At 43.1% G+C, this 12,248-nt stretch overlaps 1 protein-coding gene across 2 annotated transcripts in view; it reads left to right on the top strand.

Moving 5' to 3' along the window:
- THEM6 (thioesterase superfamily member 6) overlaps positions 1–8,342 on the top strand; it is a 165,032-nt gene extending 156,690 nt beyond the window's left edge. For both annotated transcript variants that reach the window (XM_069220866.1, XM_069220865.1), the window contains exon 2: positions 3,186–8,342. In XM_069220866.1, coding sequence (XP_069076967.1) covers positions 3,186–3,299 — 114 coding nt within the window. In that variant the 3' untranslated portion in view covers positions 3,300–8,342. The remainder of the gene's footprint in view (positions 1–3,185) is intronic.
- The last annotated feature ends 3,906 nt before the right edge of the window (positions 8,343–12,248 follow it).

Consider the following 12,248-nt stretch of genomic DNA (forward strand, 5'->3'; position numbering starts at 1 on the left):
TGGGCCACAGCAATAGCGCCCAGGGCAGACTTACGCTGCATGAGTAAAACAGGCCATGCCACCACTCCTGACATCACTGCACTGATTTGGACCACAGATGTCCGAGACCCGTGGATGGCCTGGATCATCGTTGTTGACACTGACATCTGTCAGTGGCCTCTGTTGGTTGTTATCCTTATGGACAGAGTTTTCATTGGGTTGGGGACGGAAGCCTGATCCCAGGGATGGAATGGGGGCATCAATTTGTTGGCCATGGTGGTATTGTCTGCCTACTGGGATGCATCTGTGAGCAAATTAAGGTTAGGTGCTGCACATATGGGATACCTAGGAGAGGAGAAGGGTTCCCTATTGGTCAGTTCAGTAGCTCAGGAGAGTGTAGACAGAGGGGTCCAACTGAATTGAGAGAGGTGTAGAACTGACGAGTGCCCCTGCAGTAGAGGGCCATTATCCATGTTCTACCACATAAGCAGGAAAATCCATCAAGGTATTGATAAGTCTACCCTTGCTTTAGGGTGCAGGCAGGTCATGTTGGAAATGGCCCTCTCTACAGAGTCACCCTCAGATGTTTTGCCTTCCTCCTCCTATTTTTGCAGGTTTTTTTGTTTTTGTTGGCCTTAGGACTCTAACCAGTGTGAAAGTGCTTGTGATCTCTTCCTAAAAAATTGTTTAATTGGCTTATACCCAAATGACATATTCAATTTACTTGTAAGTCCCTTGTAGAGTGTTATACTATGTACCCAGGGCCTGTAAATTAAAGTGTGGCATCTGCGCAACCCAGGATGTACTGTCCTGGCCACTCCCAATATGGCAGGACCCCTCCCCTGGCATGTGGAGTTCCCTAGTTCAACCCAGAGGTGTAGCTATCAAGGGGGCTACATGACCCTGCAAACAGGTTTGCCATCTGGTTTCCCCTCTCCTATCTCAAGTGCCAGCCAGCCAGCCTGATCAATTGAACAGCCCCTCTTCCAAGTATTTCCTATTTGCCTTTCAAAGACAGTTTATTCTTTGAAGCTAGCCTTATGGGCAAACACCTGTTTGCTTCCTACAGGTCAGAGGTGGCACCTCTTTCCAGAGCAGGCCCCTATTGTATCCTTTTCTGGCAGCTGTTAGCACATCTCCTCAGGGGGCAGAAATCTATTTCGACTACAGGAGCCCATGCTCCACCAGTATGGTCACAGGGGACTTAAGGCAACAAAGTGACAACTTTGCTAAAGTTGCACACTGCAACTTGTTACATTAATTTCGACCTGAGAATCAAGTTGGGCTTGTTGCAGTGCTTTAAATGGGCCAGTACTCACAGGTACTGAGCACCAGCACTTTTTATTTTTAACCTCCTGCGTACCAGCACTTTTTCACTGCCAAGCTGAGTACCGGTACTCAAACTGGTAGGCTCAGTGATACACCTGTTACTAAGGATGAGGCTGTCGTAGTATAGCCTGTCTGAATACCACTCTGACAGCCAAAGTGCCAATGTAGCCCTGTGCTGTTCTACTGCTGAATTATTCTGCAGTGGCTCATTTGCATTATGTCAGGGTGTCCACATGCTGGAAATCTCAGTATCATTCTGCGATAGACAGAACCAGGTCCAATCAGGCCCTGCACTGTAAATCACAGGTTTAAAGTTGTGAACGCAGTGGAAATCCATGCACCCGGCTCAGAGTCTGAAAGAAGAAAACTGTGGGAGCTATGTATTATAAAAACAAGCTTTTCAGTTTGTGTGAGTGAATGTCTACTTTTGTGTGAGAGTGGCGGAGCGACCGAGAAAGAGGACATTCTCTTAGGTATTTTAAAGATAATGTGAGGAGTGCTTTGTGTGTGCATGTCTATGCAGCGGGCTGCTTACATGTTTAAGAGGGTCATAGTTGGAGACAGGCTATTAATTGCCTTTATATGCTTTCTGCCACGTGTGCAGAAGGAATTTGCATATACAGGGAATTTGAGACCATTAACTAGGGTAATGCATGTGCAAATGAATACCTGACAGATGGCAGAAGTGTCTTTATATTATCATGTCTTGCCTTTAACCCCTGCCCCTTAGATCAAATTGATGAATACCTGCACTTATTTGTTTCCATTTAAAGCACTGGCTTAATGTAACAAGTTGTTTGATACCTTGGATGACCCACTTTGGTTGCACTGTTGCAGAGTTTGCACAGCGGACTGGCCAGCGTGTACCTATGCACTTGCCAATGGGGCGACCAGGTCGTTTCCATAATAAAAATGACAGTTTATCGATTTTACTACCAAACATAAAAAAATACATGTTCTGCCCATGAGTTATGTTGCACCCTACCTTAGAAATCACCAGCCTGCCATAGGGGTGAGGTATGCATATACCAAGGGGAAGTATGGTTTTGCCATTGCTTTACAAGGCAAAGTCGGGCTAGCAGTCAGTTAACCTGCTCTTCATGCTGCAAATGGTGGCCTGGGAGTCTTGTTTTACTTGTGTCCCATCCAGGGTGGAACAGGTGCTCCAATCCCTGGGGGAACTCTCTAGCTCACATGCCCTGGGTACCACCTACTAGGGATTTACAGGTAAGCTAGCTCTGTCACTAGGGTAGAAGCAAGTTTGACATATTAGTTTAAGGGTAAGGGCAGAGGCCTGCTAACCAGACCTCGGCATACTCTCATAGTCACAAAACCAGCAGCAGTATTCCTAAAACTTGGGGGTGGCCATACAAAAAGAGGCTTTTCCTTACAGATAGGTAGCCACTTTATATTGTTCCTGCTGATTGCAAATTGTGGTGGTTCTACTGCGTATATTGATGGTCCCTCCTAACAGTGACTATGGGTAACTTAATTTTGTGTTACTTTCAAGGTAATTTTGAAATTAGTGTGTGTTGAGTGCATGTATACATGGTGGATTCCTTCTCTACTTGTATTTAAAGAGTATAGTGGAGTTTGAAAAGTCTTGCAGCTGTTTAGTCCTCCTTGCCCTCAGTTAATTCTGGCAAGTCCATTAGTGACCAGGCACTCTTCTCCAGTGACCTGATATACAGCTTATCACCATACACGCACTGGTGTCTTGCTACTGCATTCTGCTATTTCAGGTTGATCAAGCGCCCCTGCACATCTTTGCATCTAATTTAGTGAATCAGTCCATGTTTGTTATATGCAGGCACTTTGTGTGTCAAGTGAATGTGGCTTGTATGACTAATCTTCTGTTTGCTGTTTCTTGTTTGCAGGTGGAGTCCCCAGAATTTCCAGATGAAGTGGTGCACTTGATCAGCTTTAATGATGCCAGTAGCAAGAGGTTGAGAGTTGAAAGTGGGATTTGCGATGATGAGAAATCAAAGTAAATTCACTGCTTCACCAGTCTTCAAATGGGAGTTTCAACTATATAGTCCTTCACTCCTAGAAGCAACGCATAAAACTTAACCCCTGCTGCATGTTAGGGTCTTTCTGTGCTTCCAACTGTTGTTTAGGGTCCTTCTTCTGTGGTTCCAGCCGATGTCTGCACAGGGCGGGACTGGGAAACCAGAGCAGCCGTGGCATTTTTATCAGACCAGCCCCCGGGTATGGAGGTCGGGGTGAGGGAAGCCCTGCTGCTTCTGTTCTTTTGCTACTGGGGCCCATATTGAAGAACTGCTGCAAAACGGGCCCCCAGTAGCAAAACCGGGCCCCAGCCTCCCGTGGAAACACCCGATGCCCACTATTGCCAGTCCGGCCCTGTGTCTGCAGCAAAGCCCGCATTGGATACCTTTTCAGGGCCTGCATACTGAATACACATTTATAAGATTAAATACAAACCCCAAGTCCGCCGAAGGGCTAATTTCAGATGCTTGGACAAACTGCTATTTGCATCAGATAAAAACGTCTTCGTTTTTGGAAATTTCTGCACGCTATACTTATGGGGTGCAGTAAACATCGTATGGTAGTTTTCTCCCGATCATTTTCAGCAGATCAAACTGGCCAAATATTTCCTATGGGGAAAAAGGCCTCATAATTACAGATATGTGGAACCATTTTCAGGATGTTGTGGCTCTTTGTAGAATTGAAACTCCGAATAAGAAGTATTTACTACTCCCAGTAAATACCTACACCTGGGGTGCTGATGTTTACTAGGTTGAAAAAATACCTTATTACTCTGGCACTTCCAATGCAGGCTTTCGACTTAAATGCATGCCCAAGTGTAAACTGCCCATGTTTAATTAGAACTAGACATAAGAGTAATTGGTGGAAATGTGAGGTACTTTTCTATCCCAGTCACTGAAATAAATCGGCGAAGGTAGTACCCCGACCCAAAGTACCTGTTGTGAGGTATCTGGTATAGGTCGCCTTAGGGCGTAACGATTCTGTCTTCAGGTGTGACAGTCTAAACTTGAAAAATTATATGATTTGCACGGTTCTAGTCTGTGGCTTGCTGTACTGCGCACTTAATCTATTGACTTTCTCAGTAATTTGCAAACGAAACCCGTTCATGTGCCTGGTAGACACAAGGCTTGTTGCGTCATAGTTTTCAAACTATGCAAACGGTAATTCCTTTTTGTGGGTTTGTGGTCAAACTAGTTGTAGTGTTTTTATTGTGCAAGGAAAACCATATTGTGTAATGTAACTTACAATAAAAAACAGACATATCTAGCAAATCTTTTCTGCTAGAAAATTTTAAATTAGTGTTCGAATACGAGAGCTCTGGAAAAAAGTATGCCGTGTCTTTCCATTTTTTTTAATTTGTTCTGCTCGAAGCCCGGTGTAGGTTTGCCCGCTCTATGCTGTAGCCTTGTTGTATAACCTTATTAAATGGTTTGAAAATGTTAAAGTGTTATGTTTGCACATAAAATCAGAAAGGGAAAAATATTTTTGTAGCAACCACCACAGTTTAGTTTAAAACTGGGCGATCTTTATAATACAGACCTTCAGTCTGTAAATGCTATGATGTTTAAGTCATGCTAATTGTTTTAAACATATGTTATAGGAATTGGTCAACAAATCCTTTTTCTTTCATGTACATTCTAACTTGACTAAAAGGATGTCTATCAAAAGCACAAGTGACCTTTCCACGCTTACCTCCAAGACAACAAAGATTATGATCTACTATATGTGTAAGCCTCTCTATGCAATTAGCTGTACACTTTCTGAAAATATATCAGTCACTCCTAAACTCCAGGGGCTCGATTTCTGAAAGGGTTTACTGTGAGTCAGTGTTTCATAGTACTCCAGGCTCATTTCTAATATCCATGAGTACTGCAATAGTAAGTTACAACAAGATCTTTGTGAAACAGACCGTCATCTTCATTTGTCCTGGATCACTAAGGAGGAAGCTCTCTATTTTCCATAAGATGGTCCAAACTGTTGGGATTGTGTGCATGTAAGCCCTGCAAATTTTGGCAGAGAAAATGAACTTTGACACATAACAATAATAAGATGAGATAATTTTAAGTGGGGAAGAAGAGATTAGGGCCATGGCGTTTCTCGTCTAACTCCCAAATATACTTTCACTGGATCACATTTCTCTAATGGTTTCAGTTGGCCAACAAAATAAGAACAAGATTTTTCATAAGTTAGTGCTTTTATGTTTTTAGTGCCCTGATATTTGCACTACTAAAAATGTAAAAGCTCAGACCTTTTAGGCATCCCCGTACTTCACCATTGAAGTGCTGGTTGGAATTGGTTAGATGAGGCTTACATTTCCTGCCCCTAACTTCACTGGACGTGGCATAATGAACGATCACGATTTCTGTAAATTAAGTGCACAAAAAAGTTATGTAGAACCTGCTGGTTACATATTCTCTTATCTTTCTATGGCATAAAGATGCAGTGATGTGTTTTTGTCTTCCATCTTATCTCTGTGATGCTTTGTTTGTGTAGTCCATCTCCTCTGCACAGCTTGATCTTTTTTTGAAAGTCTTAACATACTTCTTAGAGCAAATGTGTGTCTGTCTTCTGTACCGACCTCATGAAACCAGAAGTGAAATTCTACATATCGGATGAAGGGAACCTTAGTTAAGTAAATCTATAGTGCTGTGAATATTAGCACTACCATGGGCCAACCACTAAAGATTGTCTTAGGTTTGAACAATTTACAAAATGAGCATCCTCATTCATAGTGCTGGGTAGATCTGCAGTTTCTGATATTTATTCCAATTTCTAGCCATGAATCGGGGACAGAATTGTAACTGAGAGTTCTGCACACTGTAGCCATAAAACATAAAGTAAAATATAAAAATGAAATAGGCAAGGGTATCTATGGTTAGAAAACTCACATTGGCGATATGATTAGTTGGCTTGTAACCTTTATTGTCTCTTTTCTGTGAATAAGAAGTTAGCTTCAGAGAGAACAATTTTAACTCATGGCTGCATGCTGAGACTTATTGCTCCCATTTTTTCAGTTTTTACTATTGGTGGTTCTCAAAACTCAGTAAATGACTAATCTTTTCTTCCATCTTTCCATGATTGATTAGAGCATGGATCACAAATGAGGTGGACGAAAAATATTTTCTTTTCCTTGAGTCGTGTAATTTATTAGACATCAGTTTACAGTTTCTTCGAATGGAAGTTATATGAAAAAGCATAACATTTGAGGTGGGGAAATAGTTATGTAAATTGGGCATAGGACTTATACCAAATGTTCTTCCCATTATAAAAATTTGCCATATGTCTACTAGTAAAATTATGGTTATTGTCACATGTTTTCTAACAGTATGATTTTCCCCTTCAAAAGTATTTCTGGAATGTTGGTAGAGTACCTCCCAAATATTGTAATTTCCTTGATTTGTCGACTTATTGATTTTAAATGCCTTGAGCTAAAGATATCGCTCATGTCTGATAAGTTTGGCACTGGCCAAAGTGTCCCTGCTAATGTGGACAGCTTTATGCCCCACTCTTGAGTACACCTCCAGGCTTCAAGCCTAACTAATGTCTTACTCTTCGTAGCAGGCTTCAGGATGCATCTTCTAACCTATTACAGTCAGCCATCAAAAATAGGTTAACAGATTGGACAAATACATTTAAAAATATTTGTTTTGTGTGCTCTTATACGGTTTGGTTGCTTCTTTAACGAATTTTATTGATTTATGAACATTGTTGGTTTTTGTAAGTGTGCCAGTATTATTTAGAACTAGTACAATACATCAGTGCACATTCACGCTGATCAGTTTGTGATGGTCTAATTTATCATCCTCACAGGTTCATTGGGGTGCAACAGTAATAGCGCAACCTTGCTTAGGTACATAAGCCGGGACCATTAATGCATGCGTTTCAAACCTCTGCCTCGTTTTATACAAACTGAACTATTTTTATTTTTTAAATGTCTTGGTTCGAAAAATGAATGCAGTAGAGGTCTTTACATATCCCATCATTGCTGCTTAATCTACCAAACAGTGCAGTTCTTGAACACCTGCCACCCGTCAGCTATCGGGTTGCATTGCACAGAAACTAATCTAAACAGGTTCACAAGATTCTGGTTCTTTGGATTCTTAGTACTGCATTGCTTAGGAGATGAGGCATGTCCTGTTTGTGCCTCTGCCCTCTTTTTTCATTTGTGCGGAGACATGCCTTTCTGCAGTGCATCAATGTTCATATGCACATTAGTGAAACACTCAGCCCACTCAGGCAGTTTATACTTCACGCAATAGTGTTTAGCTGGGGAACACATATGATTTTGCACCTGCGAAGTACAAAAAAATGAATAGACTCACAGAGTTCATCTGACCAAATCTAAAATATAGCTTTGCTTCAAGGGTGGTGCATATAGCATTTCTTTCGGTATAGAACACCACATAGTTTATTTTCAGCTATTGTTGCCTTTAGGAACCAAATACTCCTGTGTGTGTCAGGTGTCAACCTAATATTTATAATGAAAATATGCAACTATTTGTTCAGGGACTCGTTAGTTGTCTCCCATCATAAAGGAAACATTAAAAAGGGGGCTGAATGTTTTAACTGTCATGTGACTGTTTTACATCTTAGATGAGGGTGAACAAGTTTATACATAATGTTTTTTTACTTTATTACGGGTAACTATTACTTGAAACATCTTTATTATTTATAGTTAGAAAAATGTTTTACGCACAGTAGCTTATCTAAGGAGAATACATAGTGTTACTGTTAACTTAAAGTGCAATATAAGCATCTATTTATTGTCAACGATGTGGCCTAGGGAATGTACAATTTCACCATCTCTGTACCATGTTAGCTGAATTATAGATTGTGAAAAATTCTTATTGTTTGTGCTGGCTACCTGTCAAAATTAAATGTTGTATTTCAGATGATGTTTCCACTAGTGGCCTTTTCCTGTTCTGTGATAGTATGTGAGTTTTTTGAGCTTGCTAAGTGGGGTCAGACAATCTTACTAAACCCTGTAAATCAAACAAAGACATCATTGCAGAGTAAATAAAGGCGCCAAACAATACAAAAATTATTGTGTCGATTTTTTTCAAATATGAAAACCACACAAGCTGCAAACTAGTAAAATAAACAACATCACCGGAGACTAACACCATAGAGTGATAAGTGTAATGCTAAAGGAAGAAATAGAGTAATAACATACAGAACAGGGATAACTAAACGTATTACACACTCAATTACTCAGTAGTAGCACTCGAAGGAGGGGAGAAAGTAACACTCTGCACTATAAGATATGATAAATCTACCGAGTAGAAACTAAATGTTGGGTGAAAAGCAGACGCTAAGACAGCCGTATTGACAGCACATGCCCCGGAAAATCCTCAAAGGCATATGATCTATGCAAGACAATGACAGCACACGCTTGTATATGTCCTAGAACAAAACAGCCCAGCTTAGGAGAGGAAGCGAACGCACAAGCTTTAATGGTCACAGACATAATGTGCATTAGTGCAAGTCAAATAACAAGATTTCAGTGCTGGGAAGAGTGGGATTGACCATCTATGGGCTTCTGGTTCACAGACGCCTAATTCCTTGGACCTTGACAACTGAATCTGGTTGAAACACACACGAGAAGGGCACAGTCGCTGAGTAATCATTATCCCTGATGATGTGATGTGTGCAGTGTGATGTGTACTGCACACAGTTGCTGAGTCCCCATTAGTCCTTTTATTAGTGATATAGTAAAGTCTGGCAATTCCAAAGGGCCCTTGTAAACATGCTAAACGATAGAGGAAAGGTGTAAACTACATTACTGTTTTCCCAAATGGGACACAGGTTATGCAGTAGACAGCTGTATAAAGTTGGTGACCTGACTTGTGGCCTAAAGATGGAGTGTTAGTCGTGTAGAAGATAGTGAGAGAACATTTTACACCCTTACTCCAGGCTTTCATGGCAACAGCTACAGTTTCAGTGCTCCATACTGTTGTGAATCCTAGTGGGTTATCTAAGACCAATTCATTCTGAATAGATACTTCTAGTTTACAGATTCCTCATATTTTGAATATTCCCCAGTCATGAGACTGAATCTGGAAATTTTCAGTTGTGCATTTGTGCGCTGAAAGGTGGCGCCTTGGTTCTGCACTGACTTCTTTCCACTCCGGAAATGCTGTATGGGGCCTATATAGGCACCATTCCTTTCTGCTAATTTCAGTTTATTTATTTCTGCGTTTTACAAACACGGATGCGGAGCGTCCCACATCTCTCAGCGATGGCTTTGTGCAACTTTCTTCCAAATTCATAACAGCTTGCAAGAGATGTCACCCCCTAAGGCAACAGGTTTTAAACCCTGCAAGGACTGTCACAAGCAGATGTCTGTGACAGATCCCCACCAGATCTGTCTATGGTGTCTGGGGGTGGATTATGACTCCAAGACCTGCAGAGACTGTGCGTCGATCAAAACGAAGGTCATCCGGGTAAGCAAGATGAAACTTTGTCATAAAACACAAGACGATGTATTGTTCGGAGCGCTCCAAGTTGAAGGTCCGTTCCCGCTCCTGGAGAAGATGAAGCCATTCTCGAGGCCAGTCTTCATCATGCTTTAAGTCCTCAGGTAAGCACAAAAAATATAGATAGTTGAAGCAGAGTTCGCTTCTCGCCATTCCTACTGATATGATCAAACTCATGGGCGGCATCAACAGTCCCACTCCTAAAGACTCAATTTTGCAGCCAATTCCAGAGCTGGTTCCCTCACAACTCGTATGTTCTGGGCCTTTAGCCATGCTGCGCCAGATCGAAGAGTTCAGTGCAAATATGCTCTGGCTATTCAGATCCCTACATACTCCCTTTAGGTCCCCTCCAAGCCCCACAGACCCATCACCCTCTGAGCCACGTATGTCTTCAGCTGCATTAATGATGCCACACCTGGCACCCACGCCAGGCCCAGGCATATTGATGGCGACTTCGGAACTCAAACAGGTGGCCCCTATTGTCCTTTGACTGGACGCTGGTCCGACTTCAACCAGTGTCACAACCAAATCTGACTGAGATTTCTCCACTCGCCTTACCTCAAGACAGACAACATTAATTATATTCCCTCTTTGGTATGGACTGATAATGACTATGATCAGGATCATGAGTTTGCTCAGCCCTATGCCAATAATAATTTGTATGAAGACTTACAAGAGCCTGGTGGCCTCTGTACTTACCCGGACTGCCCTCTTTTCGACTCCTGACCCAGGAAATGAAGACTCTGCCTCCTACACTATTGTCATGTGTAGGGCAGTCAAAGTTGTCAATCTTCAACTCCTTACCAGGGAGGCCAAAACAAATGCCTTTACCAAAGTCCTGCAGCCTGGCCAGACTGCTTCTGAACTGTTCCTCCTCTTCAGTGATGTCGTGACAGTTACTCTTCTAGGGGCCTGGACTAAATCCAGTAGCGGCCCTCCAGTTCACCAGCAAATTGCCAGGTGCCACAGCCCAGCCCCATGCAACCAGGCCTTTTCTCTCTCAGTAGCCCTCTCAAAAAGGTCTTGTGGTGCAGGTGCCAATAGGAAGACAAACCCTAACAATGTCCCTACTACTCCTACTGACGGAATCTGAGTGGAGACGTTTGGAAAATGCTTGTTCTCCACCGCCAGTTTGGCTTTGTAGTCAAACAAAACTTCCTGGGCCATTATACTCCCACTGTCTGGAACTCGGTAGCACAAGTCCTTTCCATTGTTTCAGAAGTCCTTAGCTATGTTCTCTCACTGGCCGTTAAGCAGTATAGTTCATGAGTGTAGGAAAGTACCATCTTGCCTGGCATGTTACCCCCATATTTCACTGTATATATGTTGTTTTAGTGTATATGTCACTGGGACCCTGCCAGCCAGGGCCCCAGTGCTCATAAGTGTGCCCTGTATGTGTTCCCTGTGTGATGACTAACTGTCTCACTGAGGCTCTGCTAACCAGAACCTCAGTGGTTATGCTTTCTCTGCTTTCTAAATTGTCAGGCTAGTGACCAATTTCACCAATTCACATTGGCATACTGGAACACCCTTATAATTCCCTAGTATATGGTACTGAGGTACCCAGGGTATTGGGGTTCCAGGAGATCCCTATGGGCTGCAGCATTTCTTTTGCCACCCATAGGGAGCTCTGACAATTCTTACACAGACCTGCCACTGCTGTGAAATAACGTCCACGTTATTTCACAGCCATTTACCACTGCACTTAAGTAACTTACAAATCACCTATATGTCTAACCTTCACCTGGCGAAGGTTGGGTGCTAAGTTACTTAGGGTGTGGGCACCCTGGCACTAGCCAAGGTGCCCCCACATCGTTCAGGGCAAAGTCCCCGGACTTTGAGTGCGGGGACACCATTACACGCGTGCACTGTACATAGGTCACTACCTATGTACAGCGTCACAATGGTAACTCCGAACATGGCCATGTAACATGTTTAAGATCATGGAATTGTAACCCCAATGCCATTCTGGCATTGGGGAGACAATTCCATGATCCCCCGAGTCTCTAGCACAGACCCGGGTACTGCCAAACTGCCTTTCCCGGGGTTTCACTGCAGCTGCTGCTGCTGCCAACCCCTCAGACAGGTTTCTGCCCTCCTGGGGTCCAGCCAGGCCTGTCCCAGGAAGGCAGAACAAAGGACTTCCTCAGAGAGAGGGTGTTACACCCTCTCCCTTTGGAAAAAGGTGTCAGGGCTGGGGAGGAGTAGCCTCCCCAAGCCTCTGGAAATGCTTTGATGGGCACAGATGGTGCCCATCTCTACATAAGCCAGTCTACACCGGTTCAGGGATCCCCAGCCCTACTCTGGCGCGAAACTGAACAAAGGAAAGGGGAGTGACCACTCCCCTGACCTGCACCTCCCAGGGGAGGTGCCCAGAGCTCCTCCAGTGTGCTCCAGACCTCTGCCATTTTGGAAACAGAGGTGCTGCTGGCACACTGGACTGCTCTGAGTGGCCAG

This window comes from Pleurodeles waltl, chromosome 2_2 (assembly GCF_031143425.1).
Source record: "Pleurodeles waltl isolate 20211129_DDA chromosome 2_2, aPleWal1.hap1.20221129, whole genome shotgun sequence".
In the NCBI taxonomy this organism is placed as follows: Eukaryota; Metazoa; Chordata; class Amphibia; order Caudata; family Salamandridae; genus Pleurodeles; species Pleurodeles waltl.